At 59.3% G+C, this 27434-nt stretch overlaps 2 protein-coding genes across 3 annotated transcripts in view; both read left to right on the forward strand.

The window, feature by feature from the left end:
- HIP1 (huntingtin interacting protein 1) overlaps positions 1–13696 on the forward strand; it is a 43173-nt gene extending 29477 nt beyond the window's left edge. For both annotated transcript variants that reach the window (XM_085078868.1, XM_085078867.1), the window contains exons 5-31: positions 418–498; positions 1160–1236; positions 1500–1561; positions 2778–2918; positions 3305–3362; positions 4110–4185; positions 4653–4784; positions 5372–5469; positions 5625–5697; positions 6012–6195; positions 6284–6372; positions 6465–6581; positions 6667–6768; positions 7443–7637; positions 7758–7905; positions 7997–8083; positions 8189–8296; positions 8746–8882; positions 8989–9099; positions 9204–9262; positions 9377–9470; positions 9843–9943; positions 10056–10161; positions 10284–10407; positions 10891–10952; positions 11421–11532; positions 11800–13696. In XM_085078868.1, the coding sequence (XP_084934994.1) occupies positions 418–498; positions 1160–1236; positions 1500–1561; positions 2778–2918; positions 3305–3362; positions 4110–4185; positions 4653–4784; positions 5372–5469; positions 5625–5697; positions 6012–6195; positions 6284–6372; positions 6465–6581; positions 6667–6768; positions 7443–7637; positions 7758–7905; positions 7997–8083; positions 8189–8296; positions 8746–8882; positions 8989–9099; positions 9204–9262; positions 9377–9470; positions 9843–9943; positions 10056–10161; positions 10284–10407; positions 10891–10952; positions 11421–11532; positions 11800–11810 (2745 nt within the window). In that variant the 3' untranslated portion in view covers positions 11811–13696. The remainder of the gene's footprint in view (positions 1–417; positions 499–1159; positions 1237–1499; positions 1562–2777; positions 2919–3304; positions 3363–4109; positions 4186–4652; positions 4785–5371; positions 5470–5624; positions 5698–6011; positions 6196–6283; positions 6373–6464; positions 6582–6666; positions 6769–7442; positions 7638–7757; positions 7906–7996; positions 8084–8188; positions 8297–8745; positions 8883–8988; positions 9100–9203; positions 9263–9376; positions 9471–9842; positions 9944–10055; positions 10162–10283; positions 10408–10890; positions 10953–11420; positions 11533–11799) is intronic.
- A 1412-nt stretch (positions 13697–15108) lies between these two features.
- LOC146428959 (nuclear envelope pore membrane protein POM 121-like) lies at positions 15109–27257 on the forward strand. The gene is made up of 13 exons (XM_085078839.1): positions 15109–15376; positions 15461–15664; positions 15923–16087; positions 18138–18218; positions 18518–18689; positions 19602–19693; positions 20449–20519; positions 21203–21327; positions 21727–21829; positions 22102–22272; positions 22595–24361; positions 25228–25356; positions 25559–27257. The coding sequence occupies exons 1-13, from the start codon at positions 15129–15131 to the stop codon at positions 25648–25650; spliced, it is 3420 nt and encodes a 1139-aa protein (XP_084934965.1). The 5' UTR covers positions 15109–15128; the 3' UTR covers positions 25651–27257.
- The last annotated feature ends 177 nt before the right edge of the window (positions 27258–27434 follow it).

Below are 27434 nucleotides of genomic sequence, written 5' to 3' on the forward strand. Positions count from 1 at the left end.
GACCAACCCTGCCAGACATGGGGAGGACACCCTGGGGATCCCTCAGCCGGGCTGGGAGGGTGTAGGCTTGGGGGGTTCCCTCTTTCCCTCTGCCAGGAAGCAGAGCACAGCCATGGCTGACCTGTCATCACCTCCCTGGACTGAGTTTCAGTTGCATTTGGTGTCCCCTCCCACCAAAATCAAATGCCTCCTTCCTATTTTATGGCAAAACATGGTAAAAACTCTGCTCTGACAGTCAAATGAAGCACTGAAACCTGCAGAGAAGGTGATGAGAAGGTCCTGACTAAATCTGTTCAGTACAGCCAGCCTGCATCCGGTTTGGCTGTGGTTTTGGGGAGATAAGAGAGTGATTATCATGTAGAAAAAAAGCTTTTCCACAGCCTGCCATGCATCTCAACAGCTTTTTTTTGTCCCCAGGGCCACCTGAGTGAGGGCTACGGGCAGCTCTGCAGCATCTACCTCAAACTGCTGAGAACCAAGATGGAATTTCACACCAAGGTAAGTTCCCCCACCAAGGCTGCAGCACAGGATGGCACTGGGGTGACAGCAATGGACTGGCATGACTATCCTGCTTTCTCCATGAAATATTCCTAAAGCTGCCAGTGGTAATCAAAATTGGGTCCAAAATGGCCCAAGGACCAATGCTTTGTGGGTGGCAGGATTGCTGGTGGCCCAGAGCTCCTAGGGCTGCGCTAGGAGTTGGTGGGTTACAAGCAGTAGGAAACACACACCCCCCTTCCCCCCCAGCTGTCGTAGATAGACAAAGGGGGAAGAATTCTGATGAAAGAGGTGTTTCCTGTGTCCATCACCCTGTTTTGGAAATGTGATGTGACCTTCCCCAAAATGCTAGGACAGGTACCCCCTGGAGCAGATACCACTCCATCCCCTCCAGCTCTCTGCTGGCAGCTCCATCTCCTCCCTGCCTGGCAGGTTTCTCAGCCTAGGGACAATTGGGTTTTCTTGCTGGGAAGAGCACAGACACCATGGATTAGGGATGCTCTGGTCACCCTGTGTTGCCTCCCTTTTCCCCCACATCCTTCCCCTGGCTCATCCAAGAGCTGGCTTTGAGTCCCCAGGAGCACAGCCCTGGTGCTCCCAGAGCTGTGGCCAGAGCAGGAGATCCTCTGGAACCTTTTCCCAATGCCTGTTTCCCTCGCAGAATCCCCGATTCCCTGGAAATCTGCAGATGTCTGACCGGCAGCTGGATGAGGCTGGGGAGAACGATGTCAATAACTTGTGAGTGAGGGGCAGGGGAAGCTCTGGGAGGGGGTGGGTGTAGGAGGGGTGAATGATCTGCCCAGGAGCACCATCAAGCAGGGACAGGACCTTCCTCCTGCCCCCTGCCCTGCCACAGGTCCTGGAAGCAGGCAGAGCCCCAGGCAAGGCTGGTGCATCCACACTAGAGCACCCTCATCATTTTAGGGTGGCACCTGGCAGAGGTTGAGGCTCATGGGTGGCCTTGGGGACAGTCCCCAACCATCCTCAACCCTGTTTCCTAGTTTTCAGCTGACGGTGGAGATGTTTGACTACCTGGAGTGTGAGCTGAACCTCTTCCAGACAGGTAAAGCCCCACATTACTCTGAGAGGGTGGAGTGGGAGATCTGCAGGAATCCAAGCTGGAGGAGGCTCTGACAGGGGGTGTTGGCTGAGGGCACCACAGCTCAGCTCTTCTGTGGGCACTTCACCTGAATTATGGTTCAACAAGGCCAAGTGGAAGGTGCTGCATCGGGGTCAGGGCAGCCCCTGGTGTCAATCCAGGCTGGAGGGTGAAAGGATGGAGAGCAGCCCTGCTGGGAAGGACTTGGGGCTGCTGGAGGATGAGAAGCTCAACATGCCCCAGCCATGTGTGTCCCAAAACCCCCTGTGCCCTCGGCTGATCCCCTAGCATGGGCAGCAGGTGACAGAGGGATTCTGCCCCTCTGTACTGCTCAGGTGAGACCTCACCTGCAGAGCTGCCCCAGCCCTGGGCTCCCAGCACAGGAAGGATATGGTGCTGCTGGAGAGAGTCCAGAGGAGGCCACAGAGATGCTCTGAGGGCTAGAGCCCCTCTGCTCTGGAGCCAGGCTGGGAGAGCTGGGGGTGTTCACCTGGAGAGGAGAAAGCTCCAGGAAGACCTTAGAGCTCCTGTCAGAGCCTAAAGGGGCTCCAGGAGAGCTGGAGAGGGACTTTGAACAAGGTGCTGGAGTGACAGGACACAAGGAATGGCTTCCCAGTGCCAGAGGGCAGGGAGAGATGGGATATTGGGAAGGAATTGTTCCCTGTGAGGGTACGGAGGCTCTGGCACAGGGTGCCCAGAGAAGCTGTGGCTGCCCCATCCCTGGAAGTGTTGGACAGGGCTTGGAGCAGCCTGGGATGGTGGAAGGCGTTGGAATGAGATGGTCTCCAGATTCTCCCAGCTGGTTTTAGAGCATCTTTCCTCTGGCACACCCAGCACACTCAAGTGCCAGTGGGACAACAGTGACAGGCAGAGCACAGGGGCTGCATGTCAGCTCTGCCTGGGGACATGGCTGGGGCTTAGGCCCGGCTGGAGGCCCATGGTGCCAGGCTGGAGTGTTCCCAGGCCTGGGTGGGAATTTCCCCTCCTGCTGAGCTCTCAAACAGCTGCAGGGCAGCAGGCTGTGTCCCCAAGGGCCAGGGTGTATCTTGCTCCATCCAGCTGAAGGAAGGGCTCTCACTCCAGATGACATCTGTGGATTTGGCAGATACAGTGTGGCACCCTCTGGTGCTGCCAGTGCTGCCAGGTCTGATCCTGCCCTCCTTGCCCTCCTTCCCTGCAGTGTTCAGCTCCCTGGACATGTCCCGCTCGGTGTCGGTGACAGCAGCAGGACAGTGCCGCCTGGCGCCGCTCATCCAGGTGATCCTGGACTGCAGCCACCTCTACGACTACACTGTCAAGCTGCTCTTCAAGCTGCACTCCTGTGAGTGTCCCCAGCACCTCTGCAGGGCAGGGGGGACACAGAGGGAGGCACTGGGGCCACCACCCTGCTCGGCCTGGGTTGTTCACCACCACCTCGTCCCCAGCCTCTTTTGGGGAGTGAAGGGAGTCACCAGGGCAGGGAGGTGCAAAACCTATATCCTTCAGGGTCTGGAATTGCAGTGGCAGTCGCCAGCCCACACTTTTCCCTGCTCTGGGGGGTGTGGGGTGTGGTCTCCTCCTGCAGCAAGACACTGCCTGGAGGTTTGGACCTCCAGAGGAGGGTAGCCATCTCTGGGAAAGAGCCAAACCTCCTTGTGGCTGTGCTGATGGGTTGTTCCCTGATGCGTGAAGACACCCAGTGACATTTCTACTTGCTGCTTCTTGCAGGTCTGCCGGCAGATACACTGCAGGGCCACCGGGATCGCTTCCTGGAGCAGTTCCGAAAGTAAGTGCCCAGACCTGGAGCATTGGTGCTCTGGGAGTGCTCCCAAGGCATTGAGGTTAAAAATGACTGAGCAGAGACATGATTATGTAGGTAACCAAAACAAAAACTGGCCACTGAGAGCAGGGAGGGGATGTCATGGTGCTGAGGGACAGCATCAAGGTCACAAACTGCAAAGAGCAGATAGCAGGGCTGGCTGTGCTCTGACCAGTCAGGGGCTAACCTTGGAACAAGGATGACCAGTGCCAAGATCCTGACTGGGATGCTCAAGTGACTGACAGAGGTGGGAGCTAGAAGTGGTGTGGCTGGGCACTGCCCCTCCTCCCCAAAACTGGAAATCCTGGAGGGAGGTACCCTCCTTCTGGGGGAGATGCTCCTGCAGGAACTGAAGGTGAGGGTGGAGATGTTGGCTCCAGACAGGAAGCCCCCCTGCTCCTGAAAACTTTGTGTAGGCAGGAAGTGGTTTAGGTTGGAAGGGACCTTTGAAGGTCATCCAGTACACCCCCCTGCCATAAGCAGGGGCACTTTCCACTAGACCAGGTTACTCAAGTTCCAGATCCTTCTCCCTGCCCATCAGGCCTTGGGTTTATGGGATAAACCCTCCAGCAGTGGGAGGCTGGCAGGTGGGACTCCCAGGACCTACCCTGAGTTTGGTGGCAGCCCAAAATACCTTCCTGTCCAGAGCAGTATGGTGGCCAGGTGACACCTCCTGGACAAAAGCCATCCCTAACCATTCCCTGTCCCTTGCAGGCTCAAGGACCTTTTCTATCGCTCCAGCAACCTGCAGTACTTCAAGCGGCTGATTCAGATCCCGCAGCTGCCAGAGGTGAGACCCTGTGGTCCCCATGTCCCCTGTCCCTGTGCCCAGGGCAGCACTGGGGGCACTGGCAGGTGGCCCAAAAAAGCCTCTAGTTGCCTTGCCCAGCTTCCTGGGTCGGGTGGCAATGTGGGGCACCTGGGGCATGAGGATCACTCTTGTATCTCCACTGGCATCTGGTGGGATGGAGCTGCTCTCTGACTGGAAGCTGGGGTCACCTCTCTCACTGATCCATAGCCCTTGCCAAGATCCATCCCTGTGGGTCGTGGTTCTATCCCTGTGGGTCCTGGCTCCATCCCTGTGGGTCCTGGCTCCATCCCTGTGGGTCCTGGCTCCATCCCTTTGGGTCCTGGCTCCATGCTCATGGGTCAAGTCATGCCCAGCTCAGCTCCAGGGCAGGATTTCAACCAACTGTGCCTTCAGCCCAGCAGCAGTGCCAGTCCTTCCCCCTCAGCCCTGCTCCCCTCCCTCCCCAGAACCCTCCCAATTTCCTACGTGCCTCTGCGCTGTCGGAGCACATCAGCCCCGTGGTGGTGATCCCTGCCGAGGCATCCTCGCCTGACAACGAGCCCATCACAGACCTGGTGGAGATGGACACAGCCTCACAGGTGAGGATGGTGGGGGCCCTACAGCTCTGAGCCCGGGGTTATTTCTCCAAATCCATGCTATGGTGAGGGCTGAGACAGTGGGGATGGCTTTGGGAACTGGGGAGTGTCACTGCAGAGAGACAACTCCGTGCTGGGTGCCCCATCTGGGTGCTGGATGTCCTGTCTGGGTGCTGCTAGGGCTGAGCCAGCCTGAATTCACCTCCCAGTGCTGCTCAGTAGTGTGGTGCCCTCCAGTGATGGGAAATGAGAGGTTTGTCTTTGAGCATTGCCATGGAGACCTTTAGGTCTTCACTCTGCCACCCTCCTCTCCACCAAAGGTTGTCCCCAGGCAGAGTGGGGAGGGGAAGGAGCATGCAGTGATGTGGCTTTGGGGATTATCTCCCTCCAGGAGCTAGGTGGGCATGGACCACAAATGCTCCATGTTCATCAGGTTTATCACATTCAGTGCCCTGGGAGCAGTGGGGAGAACCAGTCCCAGTGTCCAGGCAGCTCGTAGGCTGGCTTGGCAGTGACACTGAGGACATGGAGGGACAAGGGCTCCTGAGTGATGGCAGGGTGACTCCAGGTCTGTCCTGCTCTTCCCCCAGAGCCTGTTTGACAACAAGTTTGATGACATCTTTGGCAGCTCCTTCAGCTGTGACCCCTTCAACTTCAACAGCCAGAATGGGATGAACAAGGATGACAAGTGAGCAATCCTGGCAATTCCACAGAATGGACAAAATTGTACCAGGAGCTCCCTGCCCGGAACAGCACCGCAGCCGTGGTGACACAGGGGACACCTCCCCTGCCAGGCTGTGTCCCCACGGCACTGAGGGTGTACCCTGTGTCTGTCCTTCCCAGGGACCGGCTAATCGAGCAGCTTTACGGGGAGATTGCAGCCCTGAAGGAGGAGCTGGAAAACTTCAAGGCTGAGGTGGGTGACAGCCAGCTGGGCAGGATGAGACCCACTGGGAATGTGGGGTGGCTGTGTCCCTGGGTGGGCAAGACAGTGACCCCATCTCTGTCCTGCCATGTCCCCAATGGCTTCCCCCATACAGGGGGTCCTCAGGTGTGCCAGGGAGCTGCATCCTTGTGCTTCACCCAGATGGGTGGGCATGCCAGGTGTACCAATGGAGGGGGCTGCTAGACAGGACCAGTGGGCAGTGGGCAGTACTGGTGGTATCAGTGGGCACTGGCTGGTCCTGGTGGGCACTGAACAGGGCCAGCAGCCCCTGCCTGTCCCCACAGAGCACACGGGGTGCAGTGCAGCTGCGTGGCCGTGCCAGCGAGCTGGAGGCTGAGCTGGCTGAGCAGCAGCACCTGAAGCAGCAGGCACAGGACGAGAGCGAGTTCCTGCGCACCGAGCTGGAGGAGCTGAAGAAGCAGCGGGAGGACACGGAGAAGGCTCAGCGGAGCCTGACAGAGATCGAGAGTGAGCAGGGAGTGCCAGCACTGGTGTGGGGTGGGGGTGAGCCTTGGGGGGTCCCAGATGCTCAGCTCAGTCCCTGTGTGCATGGCAGGACGGGCTCAGGCCAACGAGCAGCGCTACAGCAAACTGAAGGAGAAGTACAGCGAGCTGGTGCAGAACCACGCCGACCTGCTGCGCAAGGTGGGCTCCCCAGAACCCCCCCAGCATATCCCCTCTCCCAGCTGTGCTCCCTGAAGCTGGGGGCTGCTCATCTCATTCTCTGCTGTCTCCAGAATGCAGAGGTGACCAAGCAGGTGACGGTGGCCAGGCAGGCCCAGGGGGATGTGGAGCGGGAGAAGAAGGAGCTGGAGGACTCCTTCCAGCGGGTGAGCGAGCAGGCACAGAGGAAGGTGAGTAGGGATGGAGGGGACACGCCAGAGATGGGCAGGGCCTCCCCAGGGGGCACCAGTGCAGCAACCTCTCCCGTTGGCACAGTCTCAGGAGCAGGCAGAGGTGCTGGAGACGCTGAAACGGGAGCTGGCAGCCAGCAGACAGGAGCTGCAGGTGCTCCAGAGCACGCTGGAGTCCAGCACACAGGTGAGAGCACGTGGGGGACCCCAACACCTCTCTGGGCTGGGCAGCCAGGCTTTACCTGTTTGAGAGGTAATACCCACCACTGGCCTCAAAACCTATCCTCCTCTTCCCCCACATGTGGGTGGGTTTGGTGTAACACAGGTGGGTTTCACAATCCTGGGTGTGGTAGTATGTGGAACAATGGGCTCCAGAAGCAAGGATCATGGAATAAGACCCCTGAAAGAATAGGGTCAGGCAGCAGCTCTGCCTGCTGTGAGCCCATGTAGCAGTGTGCAAGATGTGCCAGAGGGTATCCCATGCCTGCAGAGTAGTGGAGGACAGCAGGTGTGCCTGGGCTCGTTGTAGAAGGCAGAAGCTGGCAGGAAAGTGCACCCATCTCTGGGGTGGGCAGGCTCAGCATCAGGATAGGGATGGGCAGAGGCAGCATCCATTCCTCCATCAGGATGGTGACAGTCATATTAAAAGTGAATTTTCATTGGTAAAAGTGAAAGGGCTCCCCAGGAGCCTCAGTTGTCCCAGGTGAGGTCATCAGTGTTGCTCAGCGTGGGGAGCTGTGCCTACACAGGCCATGGCGCACCCAGCAGGGACAGTCTGGATGGCCCAAGCCTGGACCAAGAATGAATCCCCAAACTGGAGGGTTCACCCTCAGCACAGCTCAACTATTTCATGCCCCTCAGGCAGGAGCGGAGCAGAACACTAGGATTGCCAGCCTGGAGCAGGAGAGGGACAGGCTGAGCCAGGCAGCAGAGCAGCACAGGGGGGAGATGGCAGCCCTGCAGGCTGAGCTGCAGCAGCTGCGGGACACACTCAGCCGCAAACAGGAGAGCAGCAGGACAGAGCTGGAGATGCTGCAGACCCAGCTGAGAGACAAGGTACCTCCCATGGGCGTCCTGCCAGCCCCATTCTGGCCAGACAGGAGGGGTTTGGCGGGGCTGGGTGCAGGGAATGCCCAGTGGCTCAGCAGGGCTCTGAGCCCAGCTCTGGCCCAACAGGAGAGCGCAGAGCAGGCGCTGCAGCGGCGACTGGCCGAGGAGCAGCTGTCCCTGCTGCAGGGCACAGTGCGGGAGGCTGAGCGCATGGTGCAGGACGCCTTGGCTCGCATGGAGGATCCTGCTCATGTCAGCTGTACAGGCTCAGCAGGTGAGGCTCCTGCCGCTCCCAAACCTGGTGTTAGCCCAGCCTGCCTGCTCACTGAGGTCCTGGCTGAGCCCTGCCTGCTGTCTGCCTGCAGATTGCCTCTTGTCCCAGACGCTGGCAGCCTCCGAGTGCACAGAGCGGCTGCGGGACGCACACAGCAAGTACCTTTCGGATCACGCAGGTGAGAGGTGGCAGTTCAGGGCAGAGGGCACAGGGGCAACCCTGGCACGTGGGCTGGGTGGGCAGCAGGCAGGGGCTGAGGCCTGTGCCCACTGTCCTGCCACAGCCGTGGGCTCCCTGCTGCCTTGCCTGGCCCTCTTCGCCCACCTGGTCAGCGACACCCTACTGCAGGGCAGTGCGACCTCCCATGTGGCCCCTGTGGAGCCTGCTGACCGTGAGTGCTGCCCCGGGACAGGGGCTGTGTGGGCAGGGGTCAGGGTGGGCAGGAGATCAGGGTGAGCATGGCTTGGAGTGGGCAGGGGCTGGGGTGGCCAGGGGAACTCAGTGGGTAGGGGCCAAGGTGGACAGATGTCAAGGTGGGCAGAGGAACAGCGTGAGCAGGGGCTGGGTGGGCAGATGGCAGAGTGGACAGAGGCTGGGGTGGGCAGGCACCAGAGCAGGCTAGAGCAAGGAGGATGCTGGGTTGAGCAGAGGCCAGGGTGGGCAGGGGTCATGGCAGGATGCTGGGATAAGGTGGGTGGGATACTGGGGCAAGTAGGGTGCTGAAGTGGGCAGAAACCAGGGCAGGCAGAGGCCAGCCCAGGCAGGATGCTGGCGTGGGCAGGAACCAGACATCTCCATCCCCACACATGGCCCCCTCAGCCCCCCATGCTACCCACACAGGTCTCCTGGAGCTGTGCAAGCAGTGTGGCAGTGAGGCTGTGAGCTACCTCAGCGCCCTGCAAGACCCAGCCAGGGTGGCAAGTGCTGACTGCAGCCTGGTGACAGCCTGCCTGGGCCAGATCAGCACCATCGGGGAGGTGGGTGCCCCAGGAGGGCTGCTGGGATGGGATCAGGCCATGACAGGCACCACCAGAGGCACTGCACTGCTCCTGGACGATCCCTTTCATCCCATCCTATCCCCAGGAGCTGCGTCCCAGAGGGCTGGATGTCAAGCAGGAGGAGCTGGGTGACCTGGTGGACAAGGAGATGGCAGCAACGGCCGCAGCCATCGAAACAGCATCTGCCCGTATTGAGGTGAGGGTCACCATGGGCAGAGGGACTACAGGCACCGTGCTGGGCCTGCTGGGACCAGCAGAGAGGTGCATGGGACTCAGCACAGCCTCTCTCCCCTCAACCAGGAGATGCTGAGCAAGGCACGAGCTGGTGACACGGGGGTCAAACTGGAAGTGAACGAGAGGTGAGTGAATGGTGGTGGGGGCACTGGACAGAGCCAGGCAGGCAGGATGGGGATAGGTGCTGCAGTCAGGGCAGCTGATCCACAGGTAGGGCTCAAGAGGTGTGTGTCTCACAGGATCCTGGGCTCCTGCACGGACCTCATGCAGGCCATCCATGTCCTGGTCCTGGCCTCCAAAGACCTCCAGAGGGAGATCGTGGAGAGCGGACGGGTGAGCTGGGACAGGGCAAGGGTGCAGGCAGGGGTGGAGGAAGGGCTGAGGGCAGAGATGAAGATGGGTGCTTGGCCATCTGGGGGTCATCATGCACCTGCTGGGACTTGCTGCTCCAACCCTTGGCCCACTGGGACTTCCCCACCAGCTGCCAGGAGCTCCTCTCCAGCCCCAGGGTCTCACCCTGGCTATGGTTCCTGGGGTGTCATGGTGATCCCTATCTCCCTTCCCACACAGGGAACCCCACAAACCAAAGTTCAGTGTCTCCCCAGCTTCCACACACATCCTAAATGACACTTTGACCTCCTCCTTTCCCCCGAGAGCAGGGGTCTGGGGGTGCCCTGTAACCAACCATGCCTTTCCCAACGGCAGGGTGCAGCATCCCCCAAGGAGTTCTATGCCAAGAATTCCCGCTGGACCGAGGGTCTCATCTCTGCCTCCAAAGCAGTGGGCTGGGGTGCCACTGTCTTGGTGTAAGTGCCTCTGTCACCAGAGCGGGGAGAGGATGGCAGAGTCCTGCCATTGCCACAGGGAGGGGACACAGGGTGTCCCAGCTGGTGCTCCAGCCCCTCTGCTGTCCTGCAGTGATGCTGCTGACCTGGTGGTGCAAGGCAAGGGGACATTCGAGGAGCTGATGGTCTGTTCCCGGGAGATTGCAGCCAGCACTGCTCAGCTGGTGGCAGCCTCCAAGGTAGGAGCAAGGCTGCTCCCCTGCCCACAGTTTGGGGTGATGCAGGGGTGCCACTTGGTCACCCAAATCTTGGGGCTGGTGCCTGGTGGGGTGTAAGTGACCCCTCCTCACTGTCCTGGCAGGTGAAGGCAGACAAAGACAGCAGCAACCTCTGCAAGCTCCAACAAGCTTCCCGGGGTGTCAACCAGGCCACGGCCAGTGTGGTGGCCTCCACCAAGGCTGGGAGGTCTCAGGTGGAGGAGAAAGGTAAGTGTTGGGCTGCAGGGATCTTAGAATCATGGAATCATTTAGGTTGGAGAAGTTCTCTAAGACAATTGAGTCTAACTGTTCCCACACCTCTAACCATGTCCCCAAGTGCAGCATCTACATGGGTTTAAAACCCCTCCAGGGATGGTGACTCCACCATGCTCTGGGCAGCCTCTGCCAGGGCTGAACAACGCTTTCCATGAAGAAATTTTCCCTTTTATCCAACCTAAACCTCCTCTGGTACAACTTGAGGCTGTTTCATCTGGTTCTAATGCTTGGAGCACAGAGCTGCCCCAAAACCCCTGCTCTTGGCACCCACTATCCTTGGCTGGCTGTTCCCCTGTGGTCTCTGGCCATGGCTGCCCCTCACTCCCTGCCTGCATATCCCATGATGTCCTGACTCTGCCAGCAGCATGGGAGCTGCTGGGGAGTCTGAGTAGGGGAGCAGAGCTCGAGGGGAGCTGGTGATGTCTTCCTCCACAGACAGCATGGACTTCTCCAGCATGACGCTCACCCAGATCAAGCGTCAGGAGATGGACTCACAGGTAGGAGATTCCCACGTGTTTTGGGAAACACACCTGGTCATGCCTCTCTTGGGCTGCCTGGGGTGGGGCATCAAATTCAGCATCAGCATGCCCAGCTGCCCCCACGTAGCACCAGCACAAGGAGTGAAGGCAGCAGATGAATTTGCCCAGGAGTCACTTGTGCTTGGTCCTCATTCCCTCCCCGACTTTCACATCAAGGCACAGCAGCCCATGGCCACCCCTGCCTGCCATGTGCTACCCACAGCACCCACCTCTGCCTGCCATGGGGCAGCTCTGGGGAATTCCCCTGCCTGGGATGCCCTAACTGTGCCTTCACCTGCCTGCACAATCCATTCATCCCCTCCGCAGGTCCGTTTGTCACTGGATCACCGCTGGGATGCACCTCAGTGGTCTTTGGCCTCGATATTGGGGTCATAACGGGTGTGAAAGGGAGGTGCTTGGCTCATCTCTCCTGGGCTGTGTCCCCAGGTTCGGGTGCTGGAGCTGGAGAACCAGCTGCAGAAGGAGCGGCAGAAGCTGGGGGAGCTGCGCAAGAAGCACTACGAGCTGGCCGGAGTGGCAGAGGGCTGGGAGGAGGATGGTGAGTGGTGCCAGCCCTGCTCCAGCTGGGAAGCTGCTCTGGGAGAAGGTGGGGCAGGATGGAGAAGCCCTGCCTGCCATCAATGGCAGTAAGCAGGTTTTGCTGCAGCTGGCACAAGCAAGTTGGCACACATGAGCAAATGTGGCATCTGCATCAACCCCAGGCAGGGGGCTCAGGTGCTGCTAGAGTAGCCCTGTGCTCCCAGAGGGATGGGGCAGAGTGAGCCGTTGGACACTGTATCCCCTGACCTTGTCTTCCCACCTCCAGCTGCAGATTAGCACCAGCGGTAGAAGCATCCACAGGGGACACCTGCGGGGGACACCCCTGGGAACCCACTCAGTGCAGTCTTTTGGGAAGATCCCCCAGGAAGTGGTGCAGAAGCCTCCCCCCTGAAGCACACATCCCCTGTGTCCCCCCAGGAGCCGCCTCCAGCAGCAGAGCCCGAGAGCTGCCCGCCGAGAGCCCAGGGCGGGGCGAGGGCTTTGGCAAACCGCACGTGTATTTATTAGAGATGCTGGGGGTGGGGGGTGGGGGAGGGCGTGCCCGCGGGGGTCTTTAATCCCTTTAGTTTTGTTTTTGCACAGATTCTGGGAACTCTTGGAGCCAGCTCTGGCTGAGCGAGAGTAGTCAGGCTTCTCTTGCCTCTCGCTGCTTTTCCAGCCTTAATCCAGCCCCTGGCTCGACGCGAATGTCCCCCCCGCCCTGGCAGTGAGCCTGCAGAAGGCCCCAGGGGTGCCACCGGGTGGGGGACAGCTTTTGGGGTGCTGCTGGGCTTGGTGCTAAGTGTGCTCCCCCTTGGCGGGGGCACCGAGTGCCTTTGGCCGCTGCGGGGTGGGAGGTGGCATTGCCATGGGACACCCTGGCCAGTGACACGGGATGCCAGGAACAGCTGGGGAAGGGGTGGCAGCAGGAGGGATGCTGCCATGAGCTCCTGCCCCTCATCCCGGGTCCCCAAAACGCCTCCCAAGCGCCCCCTGAGCTGGGCTGCCCTGCCCTGACAGATCACTGTGTTCATGCCAGCAATAAACCCTCCGCAAGGTGCTGGGTGCAGGTTTGGGCCACCACGGTGCCACCGCACAAGCCACCAGCTCCTGGGGATGGGTGGTGGCTCTAGGGCAGCAGCACAGAGGGTTTGGCAGGCAGCCAGGGTGCCCCAAAACCGGAGAACCCAAAGGCAGAGCAAGCAGCTCCCTGTCCCCACTCGCTTTGGTGCCACCCTGGTGTCATTGCCACCCTCTTGGGTACAGGGGGACCAGGGCCAGCGTGGCTGTGGGCAGGGGTGGCCATGGGGCTGGCACCAGCCAGGGAACCTTTGTGCCTTGAGCAGGGGGCTCAGAGGGCAGGGGGTCATCAGCCACCTCCAGGCCCCCCAGCTCATCTTGCTGCAGTGGAGACAGTGACGTCAGACCATGCAGCGATGTCCCCATCCCCTGTGGTCCTGCTGGGGCCAGAGTGTCACATCCCTTTGGGTGCTGAGGACAGGATTTGGCCTTTCTCCCTTTGAGAAGGGGCTGGGCTGTCACTGCATGCTTTCCCAGTGACACCCACCCATCAGCCCCCAGCTGGCACCCGGAGCAGTGGGACCTGCCACCACTGTGGCCTCGGAGCTGCCACCCCTCTGTGCAGCCATCCAGCGTGCAGGGACCTGCTGTCCCCGTGTCCCCCAGCTGCCAGACCACCTGCTCTGTGCGCAAGCCTGCCAGGGGGACCTGGACCTCTCCCCGTGGGTCCTGCTGCCTCCCCGTCCCCAACCTGTGCTGGCTCCCCTTGGATCCAATACCAACCATCCCGTTCCTGCAGGACACGGGGAGCCCCAAAACCCTCCCCGCTTTTTTGGGGGGAGTCTCATCTGCACCCCCAACTACCTCAGGCCTCGGGGCCAGGGAGCAGCATGGGGGTCACAGTGGCAGCGGGGGCTTGGGGACTGCGGCACCACTCTTGGCCAAATCCATTTGTCCCTTTTGTGTCCCGGCCGGGCGCGGGCAGAGGGTCCCTGCGGTGTCCTCGGTGCTGGCATCTGGTGATGGGGACAGCGGGGGTGCTCCCCCACTGCAGGGCAGGTTGGTTTGGGTTTGCATTGTATGATAGTAACGACCGCGTCGTGTGTTTTGGATTTTTCAATAAAGCCTTCAGCCCAGCCCTGCAGCTTGGGGGGGACACAGCGGACCTGTGTCACAAGGGAGTGCTGGGCTCTGTCCTCAGGGGTGTGCTCAGTGCCCTCCCAAAAGCACTTGGTGTTGAGGAGATCTGGGTGTTGTCCTGGCAGTGACCTCCAGCCTTTGCCCCCACTGTCCCACAGCTGCATGTCCTCATGTCACCCCGGGTCACCCCAGCAGAGCCATGGCAAGGGGGTCCTGCTTCTGGGTTGCCCACGGAGTCCCCAAACAGGAATATCCTCTCCTAAGTGTGGTTAACCCATCCTGGGCAGCACCTAGTGTCCTCCAGCCCTGCCAGGGCCATCCAGACCCCTGGGCTGCAGAAAGCCCCGTGATAGCCACTGTCCCTGCCAAGGTCACTGTCATTTTCCCTGCTGTTGTCCTTGTCTGCCATAGTCCCTGCTCTGCAGGACACAACTGACTGGCAGTAGGGTGGGATATCCCCAGGGATAGCTATGTCCCCTGGGGACCCCAAGGGCATAGCCAGCCAGAGTGAATTTCCCACATTCCCCAGCCCTGCCCCCAGAGCAGCATGGTGGCATTGGCACCCATCAGTTGGGACAAGGGGACATTGGACACGGTGGTGACTGGGGACGGGCAGGACTGTGCCCATGGATTCCTGCATGTGATACACGTGGTCAGCTATGGGGTCGGGACTGGGGATGTGGGAGGACACGCAGGGACTGGTTTGGAGGGACAGAGAGGCTGGAATGGTGTGGGGGGCTGTAGGGGACAGGATGTGGGGAGGGACAGGGATGGGCAGAGGGGGAACACAGTCTGTCACTGCGTGCTGAGGGGTGCAGGAGACAGGATGGGAACACAGGGACCGGGAGAGGGGCGACATGGGGATTGGGGGGGTAAACAGGACAGTGGATCGGAGTAGGCATGGGGAAATTGGAATCTGGGTGGGGGAGGCTGCGGACGGGGGTGGGGCAGTCCCGAGGGCCCGGGTGGGGACAGGGGCACATGGCCTGGGGCGAGGGAGCGCGGTGACGAGGGGCAGAGTCCCTGCCCGGGGTTCAGAGGGGTCACGGGGCGGGATGGGGACACGGGGGTGGAGGGGCGGGGCCAGGGGGAGCCCCGCCTACCCTGCGCGGAGCATGCCGGGAGCCCGCGGCGGCAGAGCCCGGGAAGCCCCGCCTATCATTAAGCCCCGCCCACAAGGCCACGCCCTCTCATTTCCACCGAGGGCCCGGTCCCGCTCGCACTCTATGCCCCGCCCCTGGTGTAGCCCCGCCCACCCGTGTGGCCCCGCCCCTTCAGTGCATGGCGGCAGCACTGGAAGCTCCGCCCACCCCGCGCGCCCATCCCCTAAGCCCCGCCCCGCAGTGCGTGCCGGGAGAGCCAGCCCCGCTCCCCTTAGCTCCGCCTACTCGCTAAGCCCCGCCCCGCGGCTAGCCCCGCCCCGCAGAGCACGCCGGGAGCGGCGGGCGCGCGGCGATGGCGGGCGCGGGGCCGGGCGGGCGGCGCGATGGGGCCGTGAGGGCCGCGCTGGCCGTGGCCGCCGCGCTGGCGCTCGCCCTGGCCTGCCTGCTGCTGCGGGGCGCGCTGCTGGGCGCGGCGGCGCTGGGCGCGGCGGGCGCCTGGTGCGCCATGCGGCCCGGCCAGCCCGCGCCGCGCCCGGCCGGCAAAGCCGCCGCCAACGGGGGCCCGGCCGCGAGGGCCGCGCCGCGTCGCCCGCAGCCCGGGTAAGCGGGGGGGAGACGGGGCTAGAGCGCGCGGGGGAGCCCTAGACCGCCTCGTGGGCGCTGACCACGCTCTGTCGCCAGCAGGTCCCCGCGCTGCCGGCCTCAGGCCCCGCGCCGCCGGTACCCGCTGCCTCAGGCTCGGCCGGCCGTGCCGCTGTGCCTGCCCGCCGCCCGCTGGGAGGGTGGCTCGCCCCGCAGCGCGCCTTGGGCCCGTCGCGCCGGCCCGCTTCGCAGCCCTGTCACCGTGAGGATCGCCCCGCCGGCCGCCGGCATCGCCCGCTCCCCGGCGTGAGTACGGGGAGGAGCCGGGTTATCAGCCACAGTGGGTACCGGGACATACCGGGGGCAGCCCGGTTATCACAGTTTAGCCGCCTGTGCTGTGCCCGGGAACAGCATCGCATCCCGAGCACTCCCCATATGGCTGGGAGGGTAGTGCTGTCCAAACCTCCTGGAAGGGCCGGATGATAGAGCCTTGTACCCCTTCTGTGGGGGGATCAGAGCGGGGATCCCAGCCTGCCTCACACCTCGCTCTGCTCTGTTCCACAGCCTGGAGCAGCTGGTCTCGCCTCTGGCCTTCCAGGCCAACAGCAGCCCTGACCCTTGTGCGAAGGAGACTGTGCTGAATGCCATCAGGGAGAGCAGGAAAAGGGCTGTGGAGGAAGAGGAGGAGGAGGACCAGCCTTTTGGAAACGATCAGGAGAGCAAGAGAAGGTAAAAAGACAGCAGTTCAAGTTGCAGCCAGTGTGTTGGGAAGGTCACAAATGGGACTTTTGCTCTAGAGGTGACAAGTGGGATGTGTCCCAGAGCATGCCAGCCACCATGAGATCTGGAGTCAGGGCTGGAAAAGTGCAGTGGGAAGTGAACTGCAGAGAGGAAGCACACCCTATCCATCACCCAGACCTTGGTGCTGCATCTAAAAGTCCTCCAAGGCTTTGAGATCAAAGGGATGTGTTTTAGGTGTGAATCCAGTGTGTTCCCCTGCCTGACTAGGATGTCTTTTGGGAAGCCTGGGTAGTAAGTGGCTTCTCTCGTCATGGGGGTTTGCAGACTGGGAAGGCATGGTGGGAAGTGTTGGTATCTGCTGTGGGCTCTGTCCTTCAGTCAGCCCTGGGCTTGCAGGAGAGACAGGATCACCAGGTGGAAGCATCATTCCTGGAGAGCTCAGTGCACTTACCTCACAAGCTGAGGACGGGAGGTGCTGTGTCTTTGCCAGTATCCTGGGAAGGACAAGGAGTAAATCCTGAGAGCCATGGACTACCAGAGCCTTTCCAACCACCCAGGCACAGCACTGCCTTGCCATCTCTGCCACTGCCTCCTTTCTGTAGAATCACAGGATGATTTGTTTTGGAAAGGACCTTAAAGTTCACCCAGTTCCACCCCCTGCCATGGGCAGGGACACCTTCCACTAGACCAGGTTGCTCCAAGCCCCATCCAACCTGGCCTTGAGCACTCCCAGGGATGAGGGAGCCACAGTTTCTATGTGCAGCCTGTGCCAGAGCCTCACCACCTTCACAGGGAAGAATTTATTCTGTATATCCAACTTAAATTTCCCTGCTTTCAGTTTGAAGCTTTTTCCCTTTGTCCTGTCACTTCACTTCTTAATGCAGTCCCTCTACAGCTTCCTTGCAGGCCCCTTCAGATCTTCAAAGGCTGGTGAGATCTCCACACAACCTTCAGTACTTCAGGCTGAACAGCCCTGCCATCTCAGCCTATTTCCATAGGGAAGGTGGTCTAGTCCCCTTGCCAACTCCATAGCTCTCCTCTGGATTTGCTCCAACAGTTGCTTCATCCTTCCCAGTTGTGTCCATGGAGGCTGTTCCCTCTGGGCTGGAATGGGGAGCTGAGGCACTGCTTGGGCAGTGCCTGCACCAGGACTGCTGCTGGAGGTGACCCAGAGAGCAGAGCAGGGTAAAGCAGGGCACACCATCCTCCTCCAGCAGTGAATTCCTGTCTCTGAACGCTTGGCTCACTGGATCTGAGCCCCACAAGCCAAGCAGGACAACAACAGGATGGGTGCACAGACAGGATCAGCTCAGGGTATTTTTCTTTAAACTCTTTTTTTAATACAGTAATACACAGCTCTGCCACAAAAGCCAATTTTGAAGGCATTCATGTCTGGCAAGCACAAGGAATGCTCGTAGGCAGAAAATTCAATGTCCTTGGAGGACAGAAAGGAGCTGTGTCAGCTGGAGAGTGTGGGATCGCCTGTGCTTTGGGGTCAGCATGCTCAGAGCTTGAGGGGAGCGCCTGGCCAAGTGACAGCACTGTCCTACACCTCCAGCTCCAGTCCACAGCAGGGTTTCTTTTGTGATTTTGACACTTCAGATCCTCATGAAATCATAGTGGGAAAGGGGATTCAGTTTTTGACTTGAACAGTCCGGGCCACTGGTTAGGAAGAGGTTGGAGATGGGCGTTTCAGAGCTCAGGTCTGTTCAGAGAGACTGAGCAGCTCATTTCTGGAAGTATTTTGGCTTAAAGTAGTGGGTTTCAGCAAAGATTTGGTTGTTTGGGTTTTTTTACATGGAAATTACTGTGCCTAGCAGGCAGCTGAGGGAGCTGCTGGTGTTTGGGGTGAGAGGCAATGAGGACAGGCCCAGGGAGAGAGAAAATCCACAGCCGGGTATGGATGGGGAAAAGCTCTGTCCTGGCTATTGGGTGCCAGGAAAAAAGCAAGGTTTGAGCTCTCTCTGGGTGCTCAGCCTGCCTTTCCCCAAGCTGGAAGAAGTTTCCACACTGCCAGTTTTCAACCCTCTCTTCACAGGCGCCATGACAGCAGTGGAAGTGGGCAGTCAGCATTTGAGCCACTGGTAGCCAATGGTGCCCCTGCCTCTCTCATACCCAAGTAAGTGCCCACTGGGCCAAAAGCAACTCCTGGGGTGGGAGGGAGCAAATGTCTGTGGGATCTGGAAAACAGGGCTTGGGTTTTGCTTGCTGAGCTTGGCTTTGGGGCAGAGCAAGTGAGGCTGTGGCTGTGGCTTCAGTCTGTCACCCTGTTACAGCAGGGCTGTGCTGCTGCTGAGGGTTGTTTCTAAGTCCTGTGCTGTAAGAAGGTGCAGGACTGCCTTCCTCCACCTGCCCTGCATGGAAAGGACTGGTGGACAGGAGCAGTGAGGAACTCATCAAACTTTCATCCCCCTCCAGGCCAGGCTCTCTGAAGAGGAGCCTTGTCTCCCACTGCTCTGATGACTGCTCCAACAAGAGATCTCGCACCTCCTCTATGAGCTCCCTCAACAACACCTACTCTGGTGGGATCCCCAGCTCCATCCGTAACGCCATCGCCAGCTCCTACAGCTCTAGCCGGGGCCTCGCACAGGTAGGGACACTAGCTTGGCATTCTTTTGGGATCACCCTGAAATCCCAGGTCTGGGCTTGTGAGAAGGCAGTGGTGTGGCTGGGTGTCTGGACCCAGTGTGGCTCAACCTGGTGGTCTCACTACCCTGGGGATCAGTGGGCTGTGGGCCATGGGCCAGGCAGCAATTACCTATTTCTGAGCTGTCCTGCTGCTTTTACACCAAACCTAGAATGAGACTGTTTTCCTGTCCCTCCTCATTCTTGATCAGTCTGCTAGACTGGATAGATCCAGGTGAAAGAATAAAATAGCTTTGCTGTGCTGACACCTTTTGAGCTGGAGTCAGCAGTGTGGGAGACTCTGTGTTCCCACTCTGACCCAGGTCCCACCTGCTAACTGTGATGGAACACTGTGGCCTGGCTGGGCTTGCAGATGTGCCAGGGACACATAGCCATGGGCACTGGAGCTCTGTATGTGTGGGGAAATGTTTGCTCCAGGCAGTGGTAGGGAGGGGTTTGCTGAGGCTGCAGAGAGTCAGATCCTTGCAGTCAGATCAGGGTTGATCTGCTTTGAATTCAAGGAGGTGCTGGCTTCTGCCAGAGCAGCCCCATACATGAGGGTGTCCAAAGCAGCTGGGTAGCCTCTGCCTGTGTCACATGAAGGCAAGAGCTGGCCCACCAGTGTCCTCCCTCCCTGTAAAGGCCCTGGAGGCTGCTTGCTCCCCTTGTGGATTTAGCTTGGGGTGGCCAGACTTTGTGCTCTCCAAAATGTGGAGGGGATTTAAGTGGTGGTGAAGCAGGAGAGGCTCTGGGCTCATTGGGCTCAATAGCTGTGGCCCTGGGCAATGGGGCTTAGTGTGGGCAAGCAGTGGGGATGGGGGCTGTGCTCTCTGCCAGCCCCACACCAAGTTACTGCTGATATTTCTCTGCATTCCAGAGGTGGAAGAGAAGTGGTGTGAGCATGTCCCCACTGTCCAGCCCAGCGTCCTCCCGCCCCCAGACACCAGAGTGGCCTCTCAAGAAAGCCAGGTAACCAGCCAGTCACCTGGTGAGTGGCTGCTCACTGATGCCAGCTGGCAAGGGACTAGTCCTTCCCAGCCATCCTAGCATGGAAATCCCACTTTCCACTGGAGCTGGGACAGTCCAAGCGCCTCTGCATAATGATGTGGAAACCAACTTGTGTCGATTGGCCTCACTGTCACCTTGTCATGCTGTGGCACATCCAAGCTGTGTCACCCCTGGCCCACTTCCAGGCCAGGTCAGAGATTTAAGGGCTAAGGTTGCTGCAGTGGTGGTGGTGCCTCGTGGCATTGGCATGGCCTGGGTTGCTGGATCATTGGAAAGAGACAGGCCCTGATTTTTGCCATTTCAGGGTCAAATCCCAGGATTTGTATTTTAGTACCTGCCTTGGAGCACAGCCTGTGTTCTCTTTCCCAAGTCAGAGGGGCCTGAGCTCATGTCAGAACTAAAACTGACAGAACCACCTCATTGACACAACCAGCTGGGTGGCCCAGCCTACGTGGGGCAGTCACTCCCATCTGAGACTCCCGGCTGCTCCCCTTTGTCTTGTGAAGGGTGCAGAGGCTCAGCCAAGCTGAGTCTGGAGCAGGAAGCAACTCCTCTACCAGGAGCTGAGCAAAGCTTTTATCCTGAGATCTGTTTGCAGGAGGCAAATAAACACACCAGGGATCCTTGTGGGAGTCTTCAGTGTATTCAGTCTCATCCTGCTCCCTGGGGACAGGGCTGAGCCCAGTGTTGACCCTATCTTTCTCTTGTTTACACAGGGAAGAGGAGTCACATCGTTCCAACGCTTCCACCCCAGTGAAATCAGACAAGGAGCTGCAGACAGAGAAAGGTGAGCATAGGTGTGCCCCAGCACTGCACCCAGGTTGGATGGGTCACTGGTTTGACCAAGTGTGGGACAGGAGGTAGCTGAGGTCTGCAGAGGGATGGGCTTGAGAGGTTGCCTGGAAACTTGGCATGTACCACTCCCAAGGCTGTGGCACTTCTGCTGGCCTCAGTGACTGCCCTAGTGGGATTTTCAAATAATAAGGAGGTGCTGACAGCGTCACGGTGCTAGCATATGCCTGGGAGCTGGCTTGCAAGGGAGAACTCCAGTTCCCAACCGAGCAGTGAGGTGTCCTTGCTCCTAGACTTGCTGTAGTATGAATAGTGCCCTGACCAAATTCTAGGCTAGGGGTGTTCCAATGCTTGCTCAGCTAAAACGGAGAGGAAATTCTCTGTGACAATGATATGGTGCCATGGGTGGCATGTGGTTTGGGTAGGCAGTGTGTTGGCACCATCCATGGAGCTGGGAAGGGGCCACTGCCCCACAGAGCCCTGCTAGCCTCTTGTCACAGACCTCCTGGATGTGAAGCTGCTCTTCCAGGGCATCACAACCCTGTCTTCAGCTTCACGCCATGTTCCTATCTGCCCTCTGAGTGGGGCCACCCAGACAGGACTCAGAAGGGACAGCCCTGTCACTACAACCAAACACCTCTCTGCCCAGAGCTGGGCCTGACTTGTCTCCTTCTGTAGTGGTGGAGTTACCGGTGTGGAAGAAGCAGAATTCCCTGAGCCCATCGTCCACGTCAGGGAGCAGTGGGAAGCGCAAGCGGAAGATCCCATTGCTGTCATCTCTCCGTGGGGACCAGCTGGTGCTGGTACGTCGCTGTCTTGTAGCCCCTTTGGCCCCACTCTGGCAATAGAATGTGCTCACTGCAATTTCTGCAGGGCTGGGGGCACACTGACCTGCCTGCCCTCAGGAAGGAGGCCCCGTCCTTGGCCGAGTGGGAAGTGACGCTCTCCCCAGCCCCAGTGTCTGGTGGGCTGTGCGTGGTTGTGCTGCCTGCTGCCGGACCAGGTAACGGCCTGGGGAAGCCTGCCGTGCCCTCAGTGCCACGCCGGGGGCCCACCGGAGTTGGGGACCGGAGCTCCGCGGTAGCTGCGGCAGGACCACCTGCTTCACGGGGCTCGCCACGGCCAGTCGCCAGCACACCTTCAGAGAGGCTCTGCCCGCTTCCCTGGGAAGGAGCTAAGCTGCTGCTGCTCTCTCTTGGCAGCCCCCGCCGCCTCAGCTGGGCTACTCCATCACCTCGGAGGATCTGGATGCAGAGAAGAAGGCAGTGCTGCAGTGGTTCAACAGTGTCTTGGAGGATAAGGCTGGTAAGGATGGGCTGGGAATGTGGAGGGGTCAGAGCAAGACTAGGGCTGGTAGGCCCAGCACAGGCCGAGGAAGCTCCTGGGCAAGTCCTGCCTCGGGTCTGGGGGTGCTCTTGATGCCTTCCAACTGAGGAGATCTCATGCCTTGTGATGCTGGCTGAGGCTCCCCAGGGCTGTAGGGTGTAGATGCAGTTTCCCTGCCTGCTGGGAAGCTCTGCTAAGGTTTTCTTCCCCACAGCTAGTTGTGGTGCTGATTTCTTGCTGCTTCCCTGCAGATGCAGTCCCCAGCACCACTGCAGAGACGACACCTGTGTCCAAGCCGCTGGCATTTGCCGTGACCTCCCCAGCGCCTATGCCTGCCTCCACAGCTCCTGCCCCAGCTGGCTCATCGCTCCTGGACAGCCTGAAGAACATGCAGAGCAGTCAGGCTGCACCCACAGCACCAGGTGAGCAGAGGGAGAGTCTGCAGACTGGAAAGCCAGCAGAGCCAAACAGGTGCAGCAGAATTCCACATTGCCTCTGAGTGAGGCAGGTAACAAAACCCCCTGTTTAAATGCTCTGCTGGCAGCAGATCTGGCAGGCAGGGCTTGAGGGGACATCTTTAGGGACACTGAGCCCCTGGTCCTGTTGGAGACTGTGGTAAGCATGGAGGGCTGGGTGTGGTGGGTACTGCTCCAGGAGCCTTTGCAGCAGCAGGTGGGTACCTGGCAGAAGGGTGGGCTTTTGAAGGTGTCCCTTGTCTGTAAATAAGCTCTCTTCTCTTTCCAGACTCCACTGGAGCTGCAGCAGCATCCCAGCCATCTCTACCAGCTGCACAGCCACCTGTGCCCGCTGTGTCATTGGAGTCGAGCTCTCTGCCTGCCATCTCTGCTGACACCAAGCCTGTGCCCATGCTGAGCACACCTGTGTCCAGTGCCCCCCCTGCCCTGGCAGTGCAGCCCCCCAGCAGCCTGGCCCCTCCTGCATTCACTGAGCTGGGCCAGACCCCCAGCAAGCCTCCCTCCTTTCCAAAGCCAAGCATCCTGTTTGGGATGCTGAACACCCCTCCAGCCAGCCAGCCAGCAGTGACCACAGCCACTGCTGCGCCCACCACGGCCACTGCTGCACCCACTGTGGCGACTGCCGTGCCCACCACAGCCACTGCTGTGCCCACCCTGCCCACTGCCGTGCCCACCACAACCCCCATCTTCAAACGCATCTTTGATGCCGTGCCGAAGAGTGAGAGCACAGCAGCCTGCACGGCTGTCACCTCCACCACAGCCACCATGTCTGCAAGCTCAGGCCCTGCCTTGACATCCTCCACATCCACCATATTCAAGCCCACCTTTGGTGGCATCACTGCAGCTTCATCTCCAGTGAAAGTCTCTCCCTTCGCCTTCAAACCCACGACACAGCAGGCCACAGAGCCATCAACTGCCTCCACGGCTACCCTGGCAGGATTCACAGGTCTTCCCAACATCATCTTCACCACTGCAGCTACAACTGCCGCCACTCAGAGTTCCTCCACAGATGCCACCATTAAACCTGTCTTCAGCTTCGGACTGAACCCGCCTGCTTCCACTGGCCCCGCCGCCAGTGTGACTGTCACTGCTGCCACCTCCACCAGCACGGCACAGCCCTTCCTGTTTGGGGCCCCAGCCAGCTCTGCTCCCAGCACGGAAAGCAGCTTTGCCACACCAGGGCCTGTGTTCCAGTTTGGGAAGCCATCTCCAGCCACAGTCACTGCCACCACCAGTGTTCCAGGAGCCCCTGCCTTTGGCCAGGCACCTTCAAACTCAACAGCTGCTGCCACCACTGCGGGCTTCAGCATATTTGGGAGCACTACACTGACCACCTCTGCCCCAGCTACCACAGCTCAAGCACCGCTGACGTTTGGCTCCTCCATTTCAGCTTTTGGCAGCACTTTCAGTGCCAGCGCAAAGCCACCGCCACCGTACCCTGGCACTGGGAGCCAGCCCACCTTCAGCTCTGGGTCTGCCGAGAGCCAGGTGCCTGCCAGCAAGCCCGCTGCTGGCCCCATGGGCTTCACCCCCACGTTCAGTTTCGGAGCCCCCCCGGCACAGTCAGTGGCTCAGCCAGCATTCGGCAGTGGTGCCCCGCCAGCCTTTGGCACGACCAGTGCCCAGAGCTCCTTCGGCACCAGCAGCACCCAGGCGCCATTCGGGACCACCACCTCGGTGTTCTCTTTCGGAACAGCCACCTCCACCACATCCAGCTTTGGTGGTGCCACCACCCAGACCACGAGCAGCAGCACCAGCACCGGCAGTGTCTTTGGCACCACCCCATCTCCGTTCACCTTCGGGGCCACCACGCAGCCAGGCCCCTCGGCTGGCACCTTCGGGATGGGTACGCCAGGCCTCAGCAGTGGCTCCCCGGCTGTGGCCTTCAACTTCGGGGCTGGGCAGAGCGGGGCAGCCCCAGCGGCAACGCCCTTTGGCTCCTCTCTGCCACAGAGTGCACTGGGAGCGCAGGGCCAGAGCACTCCCTTTGCCTTTACCATGACCAGCACTCCCAACAACAAGCCTGCATTTGGAGGTGAGTCAGCATGGAATGGTTTGTGTTGCAAGGGACCTTAAAGATCATCTTGTTCATCCCCCTGCCATGGACAGGGACACCTTCCACTAGAGCAGGTCGCTCAGGGCCCTGTCCAGCCTGGCCCTGAATATTTCCAGGGTGGGATGGGGGTGGACAGGCCATCTTGGGGGGTTGAGTTGGGCAGTAGTATTCCTGTTGGACCTGGCCAAGCTCCTTGGGTCTACAGCCCTGGCAAGGCCAGTGATCCTGCTATGCAGAGCTTTGCCTTACAAAGGGAAGGCATTCTAATAAGGCCAAGATCTTTTTTCCTCCCTGTCAGGATCCTGACCCTCCAGGGAGAGAAATCCTTACACTCTCCTTGTTGGCCTTTCAGAAGGCCCTACCACTGTATCAGCTCCCCACCTCTGTGCCCAGCCAAGTGTCCTGCAGGAGTCAAGATCATCCCAGTCCTTAACAGCCACATGGAACGCCTTAGCGAACTGGAATGCTTCCAGCCAGTGACTGCCATCACTTTGTGCTTGCTCTCAGGGTTTTCCTAACACTTCACATCCTCTCTGGATATTCCCAGCTCCCATAGAACTGAAACCCACAAACTGAGCAACTCCTTGATCTAGAAAGGCCAAGATCTTTTTTCCTCCCTGGCAAATCCTTCTGTGCAGCCCTACTGTTGGGAGAGCTCAGGGATTATCCAGAGAATGCAACTTTTGCATTGAACAGATTTTTCAGTAACTGAGGCTGGTCCTGGGGTATAGATTGTGGTGCTTCAGCCCCCAGAGAGCATCCTGTGCCTCCTCTGGGTGTCACTGGCTCCCAAAGGCTTTTTCTCCTTTGCCAACCCTGGCTCACAGTGACCTGTTGCTTTCCAGGAGCTCCTGTGCCCACCTTTGGGCAGAGCACGCCTGTCCCAGGAGCCGTGGGCAGTGGAAGCAACACCCTTTCCTTCAGGACACCCAGCACTCCTGCCTCAAGCTTTGGAGGAGTTAGCTCTTCCTTTGGTAAGGAGAGGGTTGGTGCTCCAGCCTTGGGGAGCTCATGGGTCATGGTGTCCCCTCACGCTGGGGACAGTGGCATGTTCTGGGAGATGGCTCAGGTGGTACCTGCTGGACTCCGGGGCATGCCAAGCCTTCCCTTCCTCCCAGGGTGAGGATCACACTGATCCCAAAGCTACAGAGATCTGACCAACCTTTCTGCTTCCAGGTTCCACCCCTGCCTTCTCCATCGGGGCAGGATCCAAGACGGGCACTCGCCAGCGGCTGCAGGCACGGAGGCAGCACACCCGCAAAAAGTAACCCTGCTGCTGCTGGGCCCTGCTGGCCCACGTGTGGGGGGCTCCAGGCTGGAGCTGTCCCCGTGGTGGGACCAGGCCCTGTCCCTGACACTCACCAGAGACCGTGCTGGGATGGGATAAACCAAACTCTTGCTACTTGAACAGTTCCAGAGCCAAGGCTGGATGAACCTCTGTACATATCCGCAATGTTCTTTCCCTCACTTTATTTTGCCATGTTTAATAATGTGTAAATTTTTCCCCACTTGCTTCTAGCTGTTCCCATGCCCCTCCCCAGCCCTCAGCCAGCCCCTCAGCCAAGTCCCACTCAGAGCCTGGCTGGGGATGTGCTGTGGTTCCGAGCTGCTGTCAGACACTGTCTTCACCAGGTCCCAGAATCTTTCCCATTGTTCATCCCACGGCCTGGTGAACACTATCCCATCCCTGCAGCTAGGGCTGGATCCAGCCTGACACTGTTTCGGTCCCAGGGGTGACTGGCATGGGTACAGCTGGGTGACACCTCTAGCTGTGCCCTAATGTCCTGTCACCTCCAGCTGAGGACATGCTGTGGCACGGGGTGAGGATGGGGGTCCCCCCACCCCTCTCCTATCCCCGCTGCTCCGTGGGGCTGTGGGCTGTCCCCATCCCTCTCCCTGTTCTGCTTTATCCGTGCTCCTGTTCTGTGCTCACTGAATCGAGTTTGGAGGAAGAGCTGAACCGTGTGCGTGGCGGCATGTTGGTTATGCCGGATTTGCTGTTTGGAGTTTCTTTTTTGGGGGGCACCAGTCTCTGGGGGGAGATGTGCCCCGGCTAATTGGGTGTTGACAGTAGCATCACTGCGTGGCTGCTCGTGCTGGGGAGTTGTCCCTTCCATGTCATGACTGAAAGGCAGCTGGGCCAGGGGGTTCCAACCTTGGCAGTCTCTCCCCTCCCTTCCCCTCTGTCCTAGTGCCTCTTCCCCACTTCAGGGAGCTCTGGAGCTGCTCACAGAAGGAGTCCAGAGCAGATGTGTTTTCCCTCCCATCCCAAATCCTAGTTGTTTTTCATTTTTCAGTTCATCCCCCTCACTTTGGGTTTTACCAGCCCCAGGAACTGTGATGCTGCCTCCCCTGTCCCCATCCAGCCAGGAGTGGGAATCCCACCATTCCCTGCCTGGGAGCTTCTGTGGGAAGAGACTACCAGAGCTGGGGGGTCACCAAAGAGCCACCCCCTGCCCTGCCCCATGTGAGGGATGGGCACCCCCTTCCCAGGAGTGCTTTGCTGCCAGGTTTTTACTCTCCGAGCCGTGTGAGTGTGTGTGTCTGCTGAGGTCTAAATTAAAAAAAAAAAAAAAGCAAGAAAAAAAACCAAAAAAAAAATCACAAATATTTAAACATTTTTTAACAAAATAAAAATTTATTTTTATATTTAAGCTAAATTGCCTTCAAATTCCTTCAAGCTTGGTTCAGTGAAGTTGCCAGTCCCCCAGCTGTTAGTGTTTAGCTGTTCCCACCCTGGCTGTGCCCACGGGAATGCACTGTACTGGGAAAGGCAGCTGCATCCTGTGGGCTCTGCCACGCTCCCCCTGCTGTACATCATCCTCTTCCTTTTAAATGTGATGTATGTGAATGTGACTAAACCTTTTTGTTGGTTGGTTGGTTGGTTGGTTTTGTTTTTTAATTACTTCTCTGAGGGTGAGGAGCAGAAGCCCTCACGTTACGGTGCTGAGTGCCAGGGACAAGGCAACTCTCCCAGCAGGAAGGGCAGGTGATGGGCTCTGTGTGGCACAGAGGGGACACAGCCCAGGAATGAGGGGACACAGAGGACGTG

Source organism: Lichenostomus cassidix, chromosome 19, assembly GCF_008360975.1.
Source record: "Lichenostomus cassidix isolate B80296 chromosome 19, HeHo_3.0, whole genome shotgun sequence".
Lineage (NCBI taxonomy): Eukaryota > Metazoa > Chordata > Aves > Passeriformes > Meliphagidae > Lichenostomus > Lichenostomus cassidix.